Below are 20,208 nucleotides of genomic sequence, written 5' to 3' on the forward strand. Positions count from 1 at the left end.
CCACCCACTCTCCAACTCACTTTACTTCTGTCTGCCTGAGCAATCCTATCTTGACAAAGCTCTCAGATAGCTTTGTCCTGATTTCTGCTTTTTGTACTTTTCTGCCTGGCAATTCTTTCAACTTGCTTGTCTTGTTGAAATCCCGGAAGTCTTACTGAAACCCTTTTTCAGAGCTGCTTCCAGTTATTAAGTGGATGCAATATGAAGGGGTGATTTGACCTGAAGAACTAACTAAGGGGTCACATGTTCTAGATTCTTGATTTGAGATCATTGTTACCTAGCTTCATGACTAGCAGCAATCAATTTCAGGTCTCCTTTGTGAATCAGAGTCATCATCTGTTCCCTTCACCAGGAATTCTTTTCTTGCAGTTGTTTGTTTGTTTGTTTGTTTTTTGCCAGCTCCTTTTTATCATTCAAGTTTCAGCTTAAATAAAATGTCATCAGGGAAATTCCCTGGCCGTCCAGTGGTTATGACTCCAGGCTTCCACTGCAGAGGGCACGGGTTCAATCCCAGGTTGGGGAACTAAGATCCTTCATGCCAAAAAAAAAAAAAAAAAAAGTCCTCAAAGAGGCCCTAAATACTCCCTAATGTTATTTTCCTCTAACATCATTCTTCATAACATTATCTTCTGTTTTCTTCAAGCACTTTCTATTTGCAATTATCGTAAATGTTCCCTTGATTACTATGTTTTCCTCCAGAGGACCTTTAAGATCCAAGAGAGCTGAGGCCTTGTCTGTCTTCTTCCCAGCTGTATTCCTCACTCCTGGCACATAGAAAATGCTCTGTAAAAATTTGTAGAATGAAAAAAACTATAAAATTTAAGCAGTTGGACCAAATGAACTTTAAGGTTGCTTGTAGCTTTAACATGAACACTGTCAAAAATGAGTAAGTTAAAAATAAAATGACAACAACCATTTAAATAAAACAATGAATGCAGTGTGGATGTATACTTACGCTTTAAGAATATACACCTGCCAAGTTCTTGGGCCTGTCATAGTGTTGTACTGCTGTTTTTATACAGTTTCCCAGGGAGTATGAACTGAATTTCCGAGCTTTATAATACAGTATTTAACAAGGATATCAAATAGCTGTCTAAATATAAGAGCCCCGTAACACAGAATTAGAGTGGGATAGGTTTTAAAATACAATCTCTTCAATTTACAAGGATGTAAACTAAAGCCCTGGGAAGGAAGTATATTTGGACATTTGGAACCAAATTCAGCGTTGCTTCTGTCAATGAGGAATACATATACCAATCACACTTCCTTATATGTAATCATTATCAATAACATAATAGGGCTTCCCTGGTGGCGCAGTGGTTCAGGGTCCGCCTGCCGACGCGGGGGACGCGGGTTCGTGCCCCGGTCTGGGAGGATCCCGCGTGCCGCGGAGCGGCTGGGCCCGTGAGCCACGGCCGCTGAGCCTGCACGTCCGGAGCCTGTGCTTCGCGGCGGGAGAGGCCACAGCAGTGAGAGGCCCGCGTACCGCCAAAAACAAACAAACAAACAAACAAACAAAAAAAAAACCCACAAAACCATAATAATGCTTTATATTGGAAAAACAAGTTTGTGTGACGAGATTCTATACCGGTGGTTCTGAAATGTGAGCATGGAGGATTTGTTAAGGCACAGACTGCCGACCTCACCCCTAAAGTTTCCGGTTCTGTGGGTCGGGGGCTGGGGAGGGGTGCGGAGAACCCCGAGAGTTTAAGAGGAGCCCTACTCATCTTACCTCAGGAACTCTCTCAGCTTAACTGGCCCGCTTGGCGCGCTGAAAGAACTACAAGTCCCAGCGTGCCCCGCGCGCAGCGGGAGGAAAGTCGGGCACTTCCGCTCCACGCAGAGCCTCTGTCCCCGCGTCTCGACGTGTCACTGGCGGCGCCGCGGCTGTGGCACGATAAGGCGCTGACTGGGGGAGTTTGAGGCGGCGGCGACCCCGGCCTGGATCTGTCCCGGCGCGGAAGGGTTCTGGGGTGCGTGGGGAACAGGAAAGGGAGGTGGCGGCTCAGCCCGCTCGGGGCACGATGTTGAACATGTGGAAGGTGCGGGAGCTGGTGGACAAAGCGTGAGTATCTGGGGTCAGTTGTGGCCGAGGCCCACGCGGGGGAGGGGCGGGGGGAAAGGGGAGCCGGGTCTGCGCGCGGGGCCGCCCGCGTCACGCCCCCCGTCTCGGCCGGCCCCATCATGGCGGCGTCCGGCTGTCTCCTCGGCCCCGGGCCGCGTCCCGAACCACCAGTCTGGGAAGGGACCCTTCCTCGTTCGAAACATCCTTTTAGCCCCCTTCTCTCCTATGCAGGCCGTCCTCACCCTGCCCCTACCCCCACTCTTCTAGGCACAGACACTTTGGTCGGGGAGGGGGCGGGGTTGTCTAGAGATGGGTCAGTGCCCTGGCCGGAGAGCTGTCTTGGCCCCAGGCTTTGGGCTTTGACTCCTGGGCAGCAGCGAAAGCTTGTGGGTGGAGGACTCACTTCACTGGCTCTCTGTGCACCTCAGAGTGTGGTGCAGAGACCTTAGGCCTGGTCGGGAGGTGTCCTTTACCTTGCTGGGTTTCTTTTAATTCCTAATGAACCTGAAGTGTTGGAGTGGGTGGTAGGTGTAACAAGTGGCCACTGCGGTCAGAGTGAAGTTACTCAAGAGGAGACTCATCCTTCGCTTTTCTAACATCAGTGAGAGTAGATCACCACATAGCTTACTGTGATTCTTTTCCTCTGTTTCCTTTTCCACTACACTTCATTTTTGGAGGGCCACTTGTTCCATTTGGTTTAATTAAGAAGTCATTGAATTAACAAGAAATTTCCCCTAAAGAAGGAAACAACCCAGGTTTATATCCTGTTGATCTACTTTTAACTTCCCTGACAGGTAAAATGACTAATATATAGTTGATTTTCTTTAAGATTTAAGTCGTAACTTTAGTATCTTACACTTAATTGAGTGTATCAGATAGATATAACAGTGGTTAAGTAAGGTCTGCTAGGCCAGCAGGAAATAAAGTTTAAGAATTTTCCCCTTCCTCTCGGGTTTTAGTGATGATACAACGTGTGGTGACAAAAACATTTCATTTGTGCCACTCACCCAACCTAAAATCAGGAAGTGTAGATGGCAAATTCTTGAGGCTTTCTTGACCCCAGAAAAAATAATTCATTAAGAGATACAAACTACTAGGTATAAAATAAATTAGATCCAAGGATGTAATGTACAGCACAGGGAATATAGCCAATATTTTATAGTAACTTTCAACAGAGTATAATATATGAAAATATCTAATTGCTGTTGTACATCCGAAGCTAATATTATAAATCAACTATACTTCAATAAGAAAAAAATTCACAGTGGCTTGGGTAATACGTCAGATAGAATTTAGAGTCTGACCATATTTTCAAGTTTTCTGTGCTACCAAGAAGGCAGTAGAGTGCCTAAGGAGCACAGGTTTGTGAACCTGCAGAGCTGGATTCAAGCTCTGTAACCTTGGCAGATTACTTAACCTTGAAGTGCCCCAGTTTTCTCAGGTGCAGTATGAAAATAATGATAGATACTTATAGTGTTGTTGTGAGAATTAAGGGCTAAGGACTTAGATTGCATATAAAGCCCTTAATACAGTAGGTTTAGATCAGTATGCTTTTGATAACTATAGCAGATGTTCTGCATCAAGAGTAAGATTAAACTTCATTAAGAGAGAAGCTCCACGTTTGGAAAGTGACTTGGTGATTTTGCTTTATCAACTATTTATTTGACCGTTAAGTTCTCAGTCCTTTATTTTAGGTTTGTTTTGCTATTTATATAACCTTTGCTTTCCAAAGATAAAATAAAATCATGTTGCTTATTTTTTCAGATCCAGGTTCGTTGGTTTTTTAATATTTGGTGTAAGTCTAGGATACCAGCTTAAATAGTCTTTAAAAATCCAAAAGCCTCTACAAAACTATCTCTTTATTTCTTAGCCAGAGGACAGTGGAAGAAAAACCACTAAAAAAACACGTTCTTATCTTAGGGGACTAAATCTGTAGTACTCAAAAATTTGAAGAGACTGTACATTTTTCAGGAGACAAATCAAGGCAATATTTCTGCTTTAATTGTTCATTTCATATTGTTTTTAACACCTTTGTTACTAATTTTCAAGTGCTTCAGGTTAAATTTGTCACATAAATAGTTAGCAAGTCAATCTAATGGAAGAGCTGCTGCTGAAAAATAACTTCTCTCTTCCTTTTTACTACCCAATTTAGAATGGAGACTTGAACCAAGTTATTCAAGAACATGTAAGAACGTTGCCACCAAGGACTTTTTAAAGATTTCGTGGGTGTCTGACACATGATATTAGGATTACAACATGAGGTTATTTTACTGATGAATACTCAGAATTTAATTTTCATCTTTCACTGGCAGGAGAGAAGAAATTGTTCCCCCCAAATGAAAGCATTTTACAGAACCAGTACCTGTGGTACTGTGTGCATTTAGACTCTTCACCTTAAATTGCCATAATGAAGGTGAAGCAGATCCATAGAACCGCTGTTCTGATTATCAAGGGGATAAGGTGATGAGGAAACTTGCAAATGAGGAAACAATGAAGTGACTAAGGACTGCTCTGAGAGCTTTGTTGAATAGAAATGAGGCTTTATATGATAGAGCACTGGCTAGAGGTTTAGGAGACCTGGGTTCAGATTCTGATACTGCCTTTTAAATTAGCCGTATGTCTGATCTGAGGCAGACTCATATGACTCTCTAGACCTTGGATTCCTTATCTTTAAATTGATGGGATTGGGCTAGAGTAAGACTTTTGCCAACAATATGCCAATATGCCAACTGGCATATTGGAGGCATGAATTTCTATCAGGGGGCAAAGAAACAGCAGATATTTCATAAGAGTAGATAAATTTTAGGAAGTCATTATCCTCCAGAGACAGTTTCAGCTGAAAAAGGAATTTTGTTTAAATGTGGCAATCAATAAATGTTATATTTAAATGCTTTATGCAGTAAATAAGTGCAACCCATGACTCTGGAAAATTAGGACTTTCATTTAGCATATATCCCTACCCATTAAGGTTTACTTCAGAAAGAAAAATGTGGTCTTTCAAAATGTGTCCTCTGGAGCTACTGTTAGATCCAGCATGGTGGCAGTTCTTAAGTATAATGATATATTTCAAATACTGGCTTTTGAGATTTTATGGAAGGTTGGGGAGGTATTTTCCACAGTTGTTGCACCTGCTGGTGGTATTAAATGGCTCTGTTTTGCAGAACATTGTGGAACTGAGGAAAAGCAGATAAAACCATAGGCCAGCCAGAGCTTGGAGTGCCAGTTTCCTCCCACTTGTACTCGAGTTGCATTAAAGAGAGCTGTGGCAGGAGAGGATAAGTGGCACCACTCCCACCAACTGGGAAAAGCTTGACCATTGTCATCCTTTGACCTGCCTCCCTTTATTTGAGGCTGTAATAAAATTGAACACTTTTATATTTTGTTATCCTGTTTTTGTATATTGTTTATTGTATATTGTATATATATACATTTATTGTATATTGTATATATATACACATATACTATATATATAGTATATTGTATACAATATACAATTTTGTATATTGTAATTGTTATCCTGTTTATCGTATAAATTTGTCGTATAAATTGCTACAGTTCTGTTGTCTTTTTTCTTCAAATTTTGGAAATGCAGTGAAGGTAACCTGGTAGTGGTCAATCAAACTGCTACTTACTGTTCAAGCCCAGCCAATCCTCCTCTTTCATGCAGGGAGTAGTATTAACAGTAAATCTATTTCATCAGTGGCCCCTGTTTTTTTTATGATAGTGATTCAAACAGGGCTGGCCAAGGTCCTAAGGCAACTGCTATAGATACTTCATTTTAAGTTATTCTCTTAAGCATAGCTTGCATTTTTTCTCCCCATAAGTTGATTTTTTTGGTGTTATTTGCATGATTTTAGTTTCTAAATGGTCACATAATGTAATAGAATTGTGGAAACTACTGATCTAGTCTAGCTGACTCCAGAGGGAGAACCCTTTGCTTTTACAGAAAATATTTCATTCAGTTATTTCAACAGATAATACATTTATTATTTCTTGGAATAGTACTGTATTTTCTGAACTTGAAAAATACAATACCTGCCTTCAAGAAATTTGCCACTGCACTTGAACTTATCATTGGTTTTCCACTTCAGTCCTCGGATGTGTTCCCCCTATTTCCGTATCTTACCAGTAAATCTCTGTTCAGTTTGCTTCTTAGAACTTGAAAACAAAGGTGATTTTCAGCTTTCTAGTTTCCCCCTATCAACTTTTCTTTAAACCAGTTGTTATTGCTGAAACAGTAAATTCATTATCCTTCCTTCCTCTCTTCTAGTAACTGGACACAAGTAGATATTAAGAATTTAATTGCAAAGAAAGATGATTTTATCTTTGCCAGCATTTCTTAGGAGTGATTTTCTGTAGTTCAAATTAGTCTGTTTAGTACCATTGCCAAGGTGCTTTTAAAAAGCTCTTAGCTGCCTCTTACATTTTCCTGTGCCCTTCCTGTTTTCAAGTAGTTTTTCATTTGTTTACTATGCATCCACTCAAAGTATTTGGCCTTTTTAATTTTAAGTACCACTTAATAGTACTCACTCCTAGGTTTTACAGTATGACTCCACAGTTGAACCTTTTTCTATGCTCTTGTATTATTTTCTTATTTCCAATGTTTATTTAATATTTCCTTTAAGAAAAAAAGGAAGAGTATAGGCAGCTTAAATAACTTTTTTTAGTTTTGAAGAAATTTTATTGTTTAATATTTAGATCTGTCTGGTTGGAATTTACTTTTTGGCTTTTATTATGGAAGATTTCAAATATATCCAAAACTGGAGGGACTGTTGTAATGAACCTCTGTGTACACAGACCTAACTTCAACAGTCTGACTAGTCTTGCTGTATCTGTGCCTCTGCCTCCCACCCCCACTCCGTATTATTTTGAAGCAAATTCCTCACACTGTATCATTTCATCTATAAGTATATCAATCTACAAAAAGTAAAGAGTCAACTTTTTTTATCATAACCATAATACCATTATCACACCTTTTAAAAAGGATGATTACTTAATATCAAATGCCCAGTCAGCATTTGTTTCTCATTTGCCTCATGATTCCTCTTTGATGTTTCTGAGTTGGTGGGTATATCTCTTGATTCTTTTAATGTGTAGGCTCAATCTCTGTCTTCTTTTTTTCCCTCTTAAGGTTTACGTGTTAAAGAAACTGAGTTTTTTGTACTTTCCTCAGTTTGGTTTTTGCTAATTGGATCCCATAGGGTTGTTTAAGTGTTTTTCTAACCTCTGTATTTCCTGCAATTTGGTAATTTTATCTACTCACTTGATAAATTCAAGTTCCAATTTGGGGGGCAGCAAGACTACTTCATAGATTCAAAGTACATTTTTAGTACTTGTAATGGGTCTTATGTATAAAGATTTAGCTCTCTTTAGTCTCAGCTGACATTACTTAACATTCTGGGACAATGTATTTAACTGTTTATTCTTTTTTTTTCTAACGTGTCACTGCATATGAGCTTTCATTGTTTAGTCTAATTATGTGAATGTGTGCATATATATATATTTTTAAAAATATATTTATTTATTTATTTTTGGCTGAATTGAGGCTTTTTTGCTGCGCGCGGGCTTCTCATTGCAGTGGATTCTCATATTACAGACACGGGCTCTAGACGCGCGAGCTTCAGTAATTGTGGCACACAGGCTCAGTAGTTGTGGCTTGTGGGCTCTAGAGCACAGGCTCAGGAGTTGTGGCACTGGGGCTTAGTTGTTCTGCAGCATGTGGAATCGTCTCGGACCAGGGCTTGAACCCGTGTGGCCCGCATTGGCAGGTGGATTCTTCTTTTTTTTTTTTGACTGGTGACAGTGTTCTTTATTCTTTTCCTTCTTTTCTACTAATTTTTTTTTTTTTTTTTTTTTGCGGTACGCGGGCCTCTCACTGTTGTGGCCTCTCCCATTGCAGAGCACAGGCTCCGGATGCGCAGGCTCAGCGGCCATGGCTCACAGGCCCAGCCACTCCGCAGCATGTGGGATCCTCCCAGACTGGGCACGAACCCGTGTCCCCTGCATCGGCAGGAGGACTCTCTACCACTGCGCCACCAGGGAAGCCCTCTACTAATTTTTTTTTTAACATCTTTATTGGAGTATAATTGCTTTACAATGGTGTGTTAGTTTCTGCTTTATAACAAAGTGAATCACCTATACATATATCCCCATATCTCCTCCCTCTTGCGTCTCCTTCCCACCCTCCCTATACCACCCCTCTAGGTGGTCACAAAGTGCCCAGCTGATCTCCCTGTGCTATGCAGCTGCTTCCCACTAGCTATCTGTTTTACATTTGGTAGTATTTGTAAGTCCATGCCACTCTCTCACTTTGTCCCAGCTTACCCTTCCCTCTCCCCGTGTCCTCAAGTCCATCCTCAACGTCTGAGTCTTTATTCCTGTCCTGCCTCTGGGTTCTTCATTACCTTTTTTTTCTTAGATTCCATATATATGTGTTAGCATACGGTATTTGTTTTTCTCTTTCTGACTGACTTCACTCTGTATGACAGACATTAGGTCCATCCACCTCACTACAAAAAACTCAATTTTGTTTCTTTTTATGGCTGAGTAATATTCCATTGTATATATGTGCCATATCTTCTTTATCCATTCATCTGTCGATGGACACTTAGGTTACTTCCATGTCCTGGCTGTTGTAAACAGAGCTGCAATGAACATTGTGGTACATGACTCTTTTTGAATTATGGTTTTCTCAGGGTATATGCCCAGTAGTGGGATTGCTGCGTCCTATGGTAGTTCTATTTTTAGTTTTTTGAGGAACCTCCATACTGTTCTCCATAGTGGCTGTATCAATTTACATTCCCACCAACAGTGCAGGATGGTTCCCTTCTCTCCACACCTTCTCCAGCATTTATTGTTTCTAGATTTTTTGATGATGGCCATTCTGACTGGTGTGAGGTGATACCTCATTGTAGTTTGGATTTGCATTGCTCTAACGATTAGCGATATTGAGCATTCTTTCATATGTTTGTTGGCAATCTGCACATCTGCTTTGGAGAAATGTCTGTTTGGCTCTTCTGCCCATTTTTGGATTGGGTTGGTTGTTTTTTTGACATTGAACTGCATGAGCTGCTTGTAAATTTTGGAGATTAATCCTTTGTCAGTTGCTTCATTTCCAAATATTTTCTCCCATTCTGAGAGTTGTCTTTTGGTCTTGTTTATGGTTTCCTTTGCTGTGCAAAAGTTTTTAAGTTTCATTAGGTTCCATTTGTTTATTTTTGGTTTTATTTCCATTTCTCTAGGAGGTGGGTCCGAAAGGATCTTGCTGTGATTTATGTCGTAGAGTGTTCTGCCTATGTTTTCCTCTAAGAGTTTGATAGTGTCTGGCCTTACATTTAGTCTTTAATCCATTTTGAGTTTACTATTGTGTATGGTACTAGGGAGTGTTCTTATTTCATTCTTTTACATGTAGCTGTCCAGTTTTCCCAGCACCACTTACTGAAGACGCTTTTTCTGCATTATATGTTCTTGCCTCCTTTATCAAAAATAAGGTGACTATATGTGTATGAGTTTATCTCTGGGCTTTCTGTCCTGTTCCATTGATCCATATTTCTGTTTATGTGCCAGTACCATACTGTCTTGATTACTGTAGCTTTGTAGTATAGTCTGAAGTCAAGGAGTCTGATTCCTCCAGCTCCGTTTTTCTTTCTCAAGATTGCTTTGACTATTCGGAGTCTTTTGTGTTTCCATACAAATTATGAAATTTTTTGTTCTAGTTCTGTGAAAAATACCAGTGGTAGTTTGATAGGGATTGCATTGAATCTGTAGATTGCTTTGGGTAGTACAGTCATTTTCACAATGTTGATTCTTTCAATCCAAGAACATGGTATATCTCTCCATCTGTTTGTATCATCTTTAATTTCTTTCATCAGTGTCTTATAGTTTTCTGCATACAGGTCTTTTGTCTCCCTAGGTCAGTTTATTCCTAGGTATCTTATTCTTTTTGTTGCAGTGGTAAATGGGAGTGTTTCCTTGATATCTCTTTCAGATTTTTCATCATTAGAGTACAGGAATGCAAGAGATTTCTGTGCATTAATTTTGTATCCTGCTACTTTCCCAAATTCACTGATTAGCTCCAGTAGTTTTCTCGTAGCATCTTTAGGATTCTCTATGTATAGTATCATGTCATCTGCAAACAGTGACAGACTTACTTTTTCTTTTCTGCTTGGGATTCCTTTTATTTCCTTTTCTTCTCTGATTGCTGTGCCTAAAACTTCCAAAACTATGTTGTATAATAGTGGTGAGAGTGGATAACCTTGTCTTGTTCCTGATCTTAGTGGAAATGGTTTCAGTTTTTCACCATTGAGAATGATGTTGCCGTGAGTTTGTCTTATATGGCCTTTAATATGTTGAGGAAAGTTCCCTCTATGCCTACTTTCTGGAGGGTTTTTATCATAAATGGGTGTTGAATTTTGTTACAAGCTTTTTCTGCAGCTATTGAGATGATCATATGGTTTTTCTCCTTCAATTTGTTAATATGGTGTATCACATTGATTTGCGTATATTGAAGAATCCTTGCATTCCTGGGATAAACCCCACTTGATCATGGTGTATGATCCTTTTAATGTGCTGCTGGATTCTCTTTCTCAGTATTTTATTGAGGTTTTTTGCATCTATGTTCATCAGTGATATTGGCCTGTAGTTTTCTTTCTCTGTGACATCTTTGTCTGGTTTTGGTATCAGGATGATGGTGACCTCATAGAATGAGTTTGGGAGTGTTCCTCCCTCTGTTATATTTTGGAAGAGTTTGAGAGGGATACATGTTAGCTCTTCTCTGAATGTTTGATATAATTTGCCTGTGAAGCCATCTGGTCCTGGGCTTTTGTTAGTTGCAAGATTTTTAATCAGAGTCTCAGTTTCAGTGCTTGTGATTGGTCTGTTTATATTTTCTATTTCTTCCTGGTTCAGTCTTGGAAGGTTGTGCTTTTGTAAGAATTTGTCCATTTCTTCCAGGTTGTCCATTTTATTGGCATAGTTGCTTGTAGTAATCTCTCATGATCCTTTGTATTTCTGCAGTGTCAGTTGTTACTTCTCCTTTTACATTTCTAATTCTATTGACTTGAGTCTTTTTCCTGTTTTTCTTGATGACTCTGGCTAATGGTTTATCAATTTTGTTTATCTTCTCAAAGAACCGGCTTTTAGTTTTGTTGATCTTTGCTATTGCTTCTTTCATTTCTTTTTCATTTTTATTTCTGATCTGATCTTTATGATTTCTTTCCTTCTGCTAACTTTGGGTTTTTTTACTTTTTCTTTCTCTAATTGCTTTAGGGGTAAGGTTATTTGAGATGTTTCTTGTTTCTTGAGGAAGGATGTATTGATATAAACTTCCCTCTTAGTACTGCATTTGCTGCATCCTATAGATTTTGGGTCGTTGTGTTCTCGTTATCATTTATTTCTAGGTATTTTTTGATTTCCTCAGTGATCTCTTGGTTATTAAGTAGTGTAGTCTTTAGCCTCCATATATTTGTATTTTTTAAAGATATTTTCCTGTAATTGATATTTAATCTCATAGCATTGTGGTCAGAAAAGATAATTGATACTATTGTAGTTTTCTGAAGTTTACCAAGGCTTGATTTGTGACCCAGGATATGGTCTATCCTTGAGAATGTTCCACGAGCACTTGAGAAGAAAGTGTATTCTCTTGTTTTTGGATGGAATGTCCTATACACATCAAATAAGTCTGTCTTGTTTAATGTATCATTTAAAGCTTGTGTTTCCTTATTTATTTTCATTTTGGATGATCTGTCCATTGGTGAAAGTGGGGTGTTAAAGTCCCCTACTATAATTGTGTTACTGTTGATTTCCCCTTCTATGGCTGTTAGCATTTGCCTTATGTATTGAGGTGCTCCTATGTTGGGTGCATAAATATTTACAGTTGTTATATCTTCTTCTTGGATCGATCCCTTGATCATTATGTAGTGTCCTTCTTTGTCTCTTGTAATAGTCTTTATTTTAAAGTCTGTTTTGTCTGATATGAGAATTGCTACTGCAGCTTTCTTTTGATTTCCATTTGCATGGAATATCTTTTTGCATCCCCTCACTTTCAGTCTGTATGTATCCCTAGGTCTGAAGTGGGTCTCTTGTAGATGGCATATATATGGGTCTTGTTTTTGTATCCATTCAGCCAGTCTGTGTCTTTTGGTTGGAGCATTTAATCCATTTACATTTAAGGTAGTTATTGATATGTGTGTTCTTATTACCATTTTCTTAATTGTTTTGGGTTTGTTATCGTAGGTCTTTTCCTTCTCTTGTGTTTCTTGCCTAGAGAAGTTCCTTTGACATTTGTTGTAATGCTGGTTTGGTGGTGCTGAATTCTCTTAGCTTTTGCTTGTCTTAAAAGTTTTAATTTCTCCATCAAATCTGAATGAGATCCTTGCTGGGTAGAGTAATCTTGGTTGTAGTTTTCTACTTTCATCCCTTTAAATATGTCCTGCCATTCCCTTCTGGCTTGCAGAGTTTCTGCTGAAAGATCAGCTGTTAACCTTATGGGGATTCCCTTGTATGTTATTTGTTGCTTTTCCCTTGCTGCTTTTAATATTTTTTCTTAGTATTTAATTTTTTAGTTTGATAGTTTGATTAATATGTGCCTTGGCGTGCTTCTCCTTGGATTTATGCTGTATGGGACTCTCTGCGCTTCCTGGACTTTATTGACTATTTCCTTTCCCATACTAGGGAAGTTTTCAACTATAATCTCTTCAAATATTTTCTCAGTCCGTTTCTTTTTCTCTTCTTCTTCTGGGATCCCTATAATTCAAATGTTGGTGCGTTTAATGTTGTCCCAGAGGTCTCTGAGACTGTCCTCAGTTCTTTTCATTCTTTTTTCTTTATTCTGCTCTGCAGTAGTTATTTCTACTATTTTATCTTCCAGGTCACTTATCCGTTCTTCTGCCTCAGTTATTCTGCTATTGATCCCTTCTAGAGAATTTTTAATTTCATTTATTGTGTTGTTCATCGTTGTTTGTTTCATCTTTAGTTCTTCTAGGTCCTTGTTAAATGTTTCTTGTATTTTCTCTATTCTATTTCCAGTATTTTGGATCATCTTTACTATCATTATTCTGAATTCTTTTTCAGGTAGACTGCCTATTTTCTCTTCATTTGTCAGGTCTGGTGAGTTTTTATCTTGCTCGTTCATCTGCTGTGTGATTTTCTGTCTTCTCATTTTGCTTAACTTACTGTGTTTGCTGTCTCCTCTTCGCAGGCTGCAGGTTCGTAGTTCCCGTTGTTTTTGGTTTCTATCCCCAGTGGCTAAGGTTGGTTCAGTGGGTTGTGTAGGCTTCCTGGTGGAGGGGACTAGTGCCTGTGTTCTGGTGGATGAGGCTGGATCTTGTCTTTCTGGTGGGCAGGTCTATGTCTGGTGGTGTGTTTTGGGGTGTCTGTGGCCTTATTATGATTTTAGGCAGCCTCTGTGCTAATGGATGGGGTTGTGTTCCTGTCTTGCTAGTTGTTTGGCATAGGGTGTCCAGCACTGTAGCTTGCTGTCGTTGAGTGCAGCTTGGTCTTAGCATTGAGATGGAGATCTCTGGGAGAGCTTTGGCCGTTTGATATTACGTGGATCCAGGAGGTCTCTGGTGGACCAATGTCCTGAACTTGGCCTTCCACCTCAGAGACACAGGCCTGACACCCGGCTGGAGCACCAAGACCCTGTCAGTCACATGGCTCCGAAGAAAAGGGAGAAAAAAGAAAGAAAATAAATAAAATAAAGTTATTAAAATAAAAAAGAATTATTAAAAATAAAAGAATTTAAAAGTAATTTTTAAAAATGGACAGACAGAACCCTAGGACAAATGGTAAAAGCAAAGCTATACAGACAAAAATCACACAAAGAAGCATACACATACACACTCACAGAAAGAGAATAAGGAAAAAAATATATATATATATCTTTTTCCCAAAGCCCACCTCCTCAATTATGGATGATTTTTTGTCTCTTCAGGTATTCCACAGATGCAGGGTACATCAAGTTGATTGTGGAGATTTAATCCGCTGCTCCTGAGGGTGCTGGGAGAAATTTCTCTTTCTCTTCTTAGTTCGCAGAGCTCCTGGGGTTCAGCTTTGGTTTTGGCCCTGCCTCTGCCTGTAGGTCGCCTGAGGGTGTCTGTTCTTCGCTGAGACAGGAGGGGGTTAAAGGATCAGCTAATTAGGGGGCTGTGGCTCATTCAAGCTGCGGGGAGGGAGGGGTACAGAATGCAGGGCGAGCCTCTGGCGGCCAAGGCTGGCATGATGATGCAATGAGGCAGGTGGATTCTTAACGACTGTGCCACCAGGAAAGTCCCATCTATATATTTTTATAGTAATTTGCTAGCTATCCACACTTTTTTTATTAAATTTTTTTTGGCTGCTTTGGCTCTTTGTTGCTGCATGCAGGCTTTCTCTAGTTGTGGTGAGCGGGGGCTACTCTTCATTGTGGTGCACAGCCTTCTCATTGTGGTGGCTTCTCTTGTTGCAGAGCACGGGCTCTAGTCCCGTGGGCTTCAGTAGTTGTGGCAGGCGGGCTCAGTAGTTGTGGCTTGCAGGCTCAGTAGTTGTGGCACACAGGCTTAGTTGCTCTGCGGCATGTGGGATCTTCCCGGACCAGGGCTCGAACCCATGTCTCCTGCATTGGCTGGCGGATTCTTAACCAGTGTGCCACCAGGGAAGTCCTATACACACTTTTATATTTAGACACCTCCATGTGATGTTTACTGGATCTGGGAAGAAGTGTGGTTCAGAGATCGGAACTGGATTGAAATCTTAGGTCCACCACTAAGAAATAGTGATCTTGGGGATTGGGACAGTATCTCCAAACTTTCCCATCTATAAAATAGTATGGTATTTATCTTACAGGGTTCTTGTGAGGATTATATTTATGTGAAACACTTAGCATAGCACTTGACATAAAATAAAGTCTTGAAACACTGTCATTATTGTATAATTAAAAAAGTAATTTATAACAATTTATAACGTGTAGAAAAAAGTGAAAGGAATATAGTGTTTGAAGGAGTAAAGAAAATGTCAAAGTAGATTATTTACAAGTATATAAGAGCTGTGTCTTAATCCATAAATCATCATTTTCAATGTATATTCACCTCAATAGACATGTTAAGCAATGTATAGGAGAACTTATAAAAATATCTGTAATATGTGCCTTATGTTGTGTTCACCAAATCACAAATGCCTTTAATATTGTAAAGCATATTACAGAAATAACTCTTTCAAAAGACATAAGTAAGGAATAAAGTCTTTGGAAGGACATATTGCATTTCCATCTGCTAATTTTTATTCAGCTTGTTTTGTATTTTCTCAAGATTTTAAAGATGCTGCTAATCTAAAATATTTCTTCTAAAATATAAAAAGATATATTTTGTGAGGGCAATTTGAAGTTGACAGTCTATCCTTAAAGAAACTGAACAAAATCAAGAAAAAGAATCCTCTAAAATGTGATATCCAATTCATAATCTCTGATAATGGATGAGCAGTATATATAAGGAAAGCACATTGCAGTGTGCTTTCCAGTTTTTCAGTACACTCTCCCAAACTGGCAAGAAATTCTTTTGGCTTACCAGAGCCCTTTAGCCAGGTAATTTCATACAGGTAAAATAACATAATGCATTCCCATGTATTGATAGCTCCTCATGACTATGACTATAGTAAATATGAGTGATTTTGTTAATGTGCAACAATAGCCAAGAGTGTTTTGTACTTAAGAGAAGTCTAGTTAGCCAATTATTTTGGAATGTCTTCTCTTGACATACGAATTGTATTTAGTTTAGAAATTCTTAGGAGAGTAAGTTCTACCTAATTCTAATATAAATAATTTTTTTATAACTTCCACACAAACTCACCCTTATGTGATAAACGTGTATGTATACATTTAAAAATGTTTCACTCAAAAAAATTCTCGTCCAGATAGGGTTTTTTTTTTTTTGGCCATGCCACATGACTTATGCAATCTTAGTTCCCCGACCAGGGCTTGAATGGGACCCTCTCAGTGAAAGCATGGAGTCCTAATCACTAGCCTGCCAGGGAATTCCCTTAGGTAGCTTTTATTTTTATAATAGAAAGAAGACATATATTTAAAATTCAATTTCTTATTTTTCTTGCTATTTGTTTCTATGCAGTTTTAGCAGTTTTAGCAAATCATTAAAGAACAGTGCATATTCATCACTTGTAATTTTTAAAAGTGACTTAAGATTGTATGATTAAAACTTTTTACTTGAAGTTAAACCATAATGGTTAAAAATAATATCCTTAGTTTGATATGTTTGGTTTATAGTTATAAGTTTGGTACTGAATAGGTTTCTGAAGTGTGGCTCATTTCTCATGAAGCCAAATAAAAATTTTAATCCTATAATCTGTTCCGTCTGCTGCCTCTGGGATATAAGCTCGTTGAGGGCGGGGGACTTCGTTTTGTTTACTGCTATATTACTTACTCCAAGTACAGTGTGTGACGTACAGTAGGTGTTCAATAAATATTTTTTTGAATGAGTATGTTAAATTTGGTAAGTTGTTTTATATTACTGAGGAAATCTTTTAAGTACAGATATTTCTAATAAAAACAAATCGTTATTGAGCATTTGTCATGTGCCAAGAACAATAGTGACAACATTATTATTATTCTGAATTTGTGGTTGAGGAAAATGACCACAGAGAAGTCCAGAAACTTGCCCGAAGTAACACATCTAGAAAATAGAGTCTAGATTTAAATCTAGTGTCTGCTTTCAGAACATATATTTAACAGTTTTTGCTAACTTGTACAAGACATTATTCACTGTAATAGAGGTGAATTACTAGTGTATGCCTTAAACAAGTTAAAAATTACTTGAAAAAAGTTTATAATAAGCTTCTGAACCAAATTCAATGAGTATTTATTCCTTTCTTCCGTATATGTACCAGTCATAAAAGAAAATTTTTCTGGCCTCTTTTAATACTCTGAATAATGTAAGTAGGATGCCCCTCAACGATCGAGAAGCAAACAGTTGTAGGTGAAAAAGGAAATCTTTTTTTTCTTGTAATGAACTTGCTCACTGTAATTAATCCTAAAAAAAAATGTCATGACAGTCATGAGCTGTAGTATGTGTTTCAGAATTAGTCCCCTGTAGCCAGCTTCCACAACTTTAATAAGTTTCACACAATTTTTTGATCTTTATATTGTGGTCAGTTAACTGTGCCTGTAGTGCTATGTCTTATTACCCTGATTTATGTACAACTTTTCCCAATTTTTCTTATGCTCAGATTGAATAATTTGGGAATAATTTTCCTTAGTTCATTATGTACCTATCCAAGGAGTATGTTTTTGGCATAGGTTGTGTTTAAATGGTATATAATAACTGAAAATACATTACTGATACCCTTACTGATCTTCGCCATATCTTATAAGGATCTTTCAGTGAGTGCTTATTAAATATCTACAACAAGCACTGTACAGTACTGTAAACCGACTGACAGACCTTATGGTTCCAATAGCAGCTTATGATTCTGTGAAGTGGATGCACATGACAAGCACATGAAAAAGACAGAATAATATAAGATGATATGATATCTGAATTTGGGGTATAGGTATATATACTGTAGAAATTCAGAGAATGGAAAGAACAATTAAGACAGAGCAAAGGCTTAATGAAAAAGATAGATCCTGGTATTTCAAAATATGTGTTTGCTGAAAGGAGGATAAGGCCAAATAAGGAATCAAACATGGAGTGAAAAATCTTAAACACAGGTCAAATGATGTGGGCTCACTGATAAGAACCTACTCCCAAATGGTTCCAAGCAGAGGATGACATTACTGAATACTGTCTAAGAAGCTGTTCTGTTGCAAAGGGAGGTCCCCCTTCTACCCCAATCACATAGTCCAGATTAAATAATTTAAAGTGTAGATGTTTGGTGGTTTGTGTTTGTTTGAGTTTGAGGGGAAATAAATTATATAGGCTTCAAAATTTTAGTAGTGAGGTTCTGGAAACAATTTCCTTCATGTCAGAAAAATTGAGCCTAGTTTTTGGGATTTGGAAATGCATTTGAGTAAATCTAAGTTTAATCGATCGTGGATGAAAATGGGGGAAAAACTATTGCTGACAATATTTTTAAGTTTTAAATTTTATTTAAATTTTTTTAATTATTTGAGTTCACTTACAGGTAGTTTTACAAACTTATCACTGCTGAGGTGCACGATTTCTCATTTTATTATTCTATTGATAGGATTTCTTAGTTATATACTTTCAGTTAGTGTTTGATATTTGGCAGTGCATCTGAACTTAATCACATAGAAGTGAAAACATCTATAAGTGATGTGATCAAACTACAACGTCAAGCATTTGTGTCTACAAAGATGTAGTTTTCACATATTGTCCCAGTGCAGGATGTTTCATAATTTTCTCATTCTCTTAGAAGGGTTTTATGCTTTTTTTTAAGCTTAAGTAATTTTAGTACTTTCTTTTAGATTTTTTTCCTGAAGGAGTCTCATAATACAGTTAATAAACTTACCTTAATAGGGTATTTTAAAAGATAATTTGTTATGAGTATGCCCAAGCTGAGCAAACTTCTTTGGGTTTCAGTTTTATTTTTAAATGAGGGGTGGGAGGAGTAATTTGAGGGAAGACATCATAAGTCAAGAGACTTTTTGTGCATTTCTGTATGAAATGGGCATAAGGTCTACCTTCCAGGAATGTTGAGAGAATTAAATGAGTTAATATATTGTGAAAAGGTTTACCATTGTGTTCTCAGTAAATTCTTGTTCTTTTGTTTTGTTTGGTCATTATGAGATAGCTTTAAAAAGGTGTAACCTAAAATTAAAAGATATAGGTGAACAAAAACTGTCATTCCTTAGATTAGTTCTAAAGAGTAGGAATTTAAAAGTTGGCAAATAATTTTAATAAACTTTAAACCCCTTTAACAGTAAAATTTTTACTGTTATTTTAGTAGCTACTCTTTTATTATACCTGTAAAAACTAGAATTGGGATTTATAATGCTAACAATTCTTATGCTATACTCTTTTTTTAATACACTGGGTTATTTGATTTGCTTCTGAAACCAGTTTAACATATGACATCTCTTGATAAGAAAAACATCACACTGTCCTTTCTTTTTTGGAAAAAAAAAATTGATTTACTAAGTAACCTGAGCAAGTGACCTTAAGCAACTGTCAGCAATAGGAAAGATTGTTTCGCAATTAAACTTACACACAAAACAATGCAAGTCTGAAGTTGCTTAAAGTAGAGAAGGACTGTTTCTGGTTGTTGAATAGGAATAATATTCCCATACTTTAAAAAAAATATGGACCTCAGGAGCTTACGCTTTCAAAATTTATTAGAAGTTGCATTTGAGGAACTTGTGCTTGAATTGTTAACGTGTGTCATAAGATATACAGTTGAATTTGAAATGACTGGTATTTCCAGAACAATTTTCAAATAAATACGTTATGCTAAATATTTAACTAAAAGTTTTTCTAGCAAGTGGGAATGGGTGTCCTAGTTATTTAGAGTCATAAATAGAACATTACTGTTGTATCTAAATATAACATTTAGCTAGCTTTTATTAACTTTTGTTATTAAAAAAAATGGTAATAGATTACTGTTTTTCATGAGAACTTTGTAACTAGAATAATCCTAAGAGAGTCCTTGAGGGTGTGATTGGCCTATTTATAAGTTGTGTGAAATGTTTAACCTTGAGGATTTTTTACTCATATAAGTACTTAACATTGCTTGACATGTTAACGTGGTTTGGGGGGGGTGTGTGGTAGCTGGTGTACCAAAGAATGATTTGCATATGCTATGCTACTAATTGTTCTTTTTTACTATAATTTAATTATAAAATAGAATGATACTAATTATAAAAAGTCAGGTGAGCCTAAATTTCATAATGCATTTTAACTGTGATAAACTTCCTTTACGTTAAAACTGATGCATTCTATATCTAAAAGCATAATGTATAGTGTTCACTCTATCAAAACTCTTCGATGCTTTAAAGGAGGAATGATTGCACTTGAAAAAGCTAGTTACTGCCTAATTTGACACTGAAATAAATGTTCTCCAAATTATAGAATCAAGAAAATGACGGCTTGAAATGAAAAAGAAATAAACCAATCAATCCTTTCATGAAGTTTGACTTTGTTCCAAGTTATTTGTGTTACTTAGAGGGGTAGTTTTAGGGAAAAAAATGTTTTTTATTGCTG

General features: G+C 37.6%; 1 protein-coding gene across 2 annotated transcripts in view; it reads left to right on the forward strand.

Moving 5' to 3' along the window:
- The first annotated feature begins 1,861 nt into the window (after positions 1-1,861).
- CLINT1 (clathrin interactor 1) overlaps positions 1,862-20,208 on the forward strand; it is a 65,787-nt gene continuing 47,440 nt past the window's right edge. For both annotated transcript variants that reach the window (XM_082836281.1, XM_082836282.1), the window contains exon 1: positions 1,862-2,065. In XM_082836281.1, the coding sequence (XP_082692407.1) occupies positions 2,025-2,065 (41 nt within the window). In that variant the 5' untranslated portion in view covers positions 1,862-2,024. The remainder of the gene's footprint in view (positions 2,066-20,208) is intronic.

The sequence above is a fragment of the Leucopleurus acutus genome, assembly GCF_964270905.1.
Source record: "Leucopleurus acutus genome assembly, chromosome: 3".
NCBI lineage: Eukaryota > Metazoa > Chordata > Mammalia > Artiodactyla > Delphinidae > Leucopleurus > Leucopleurus acutus.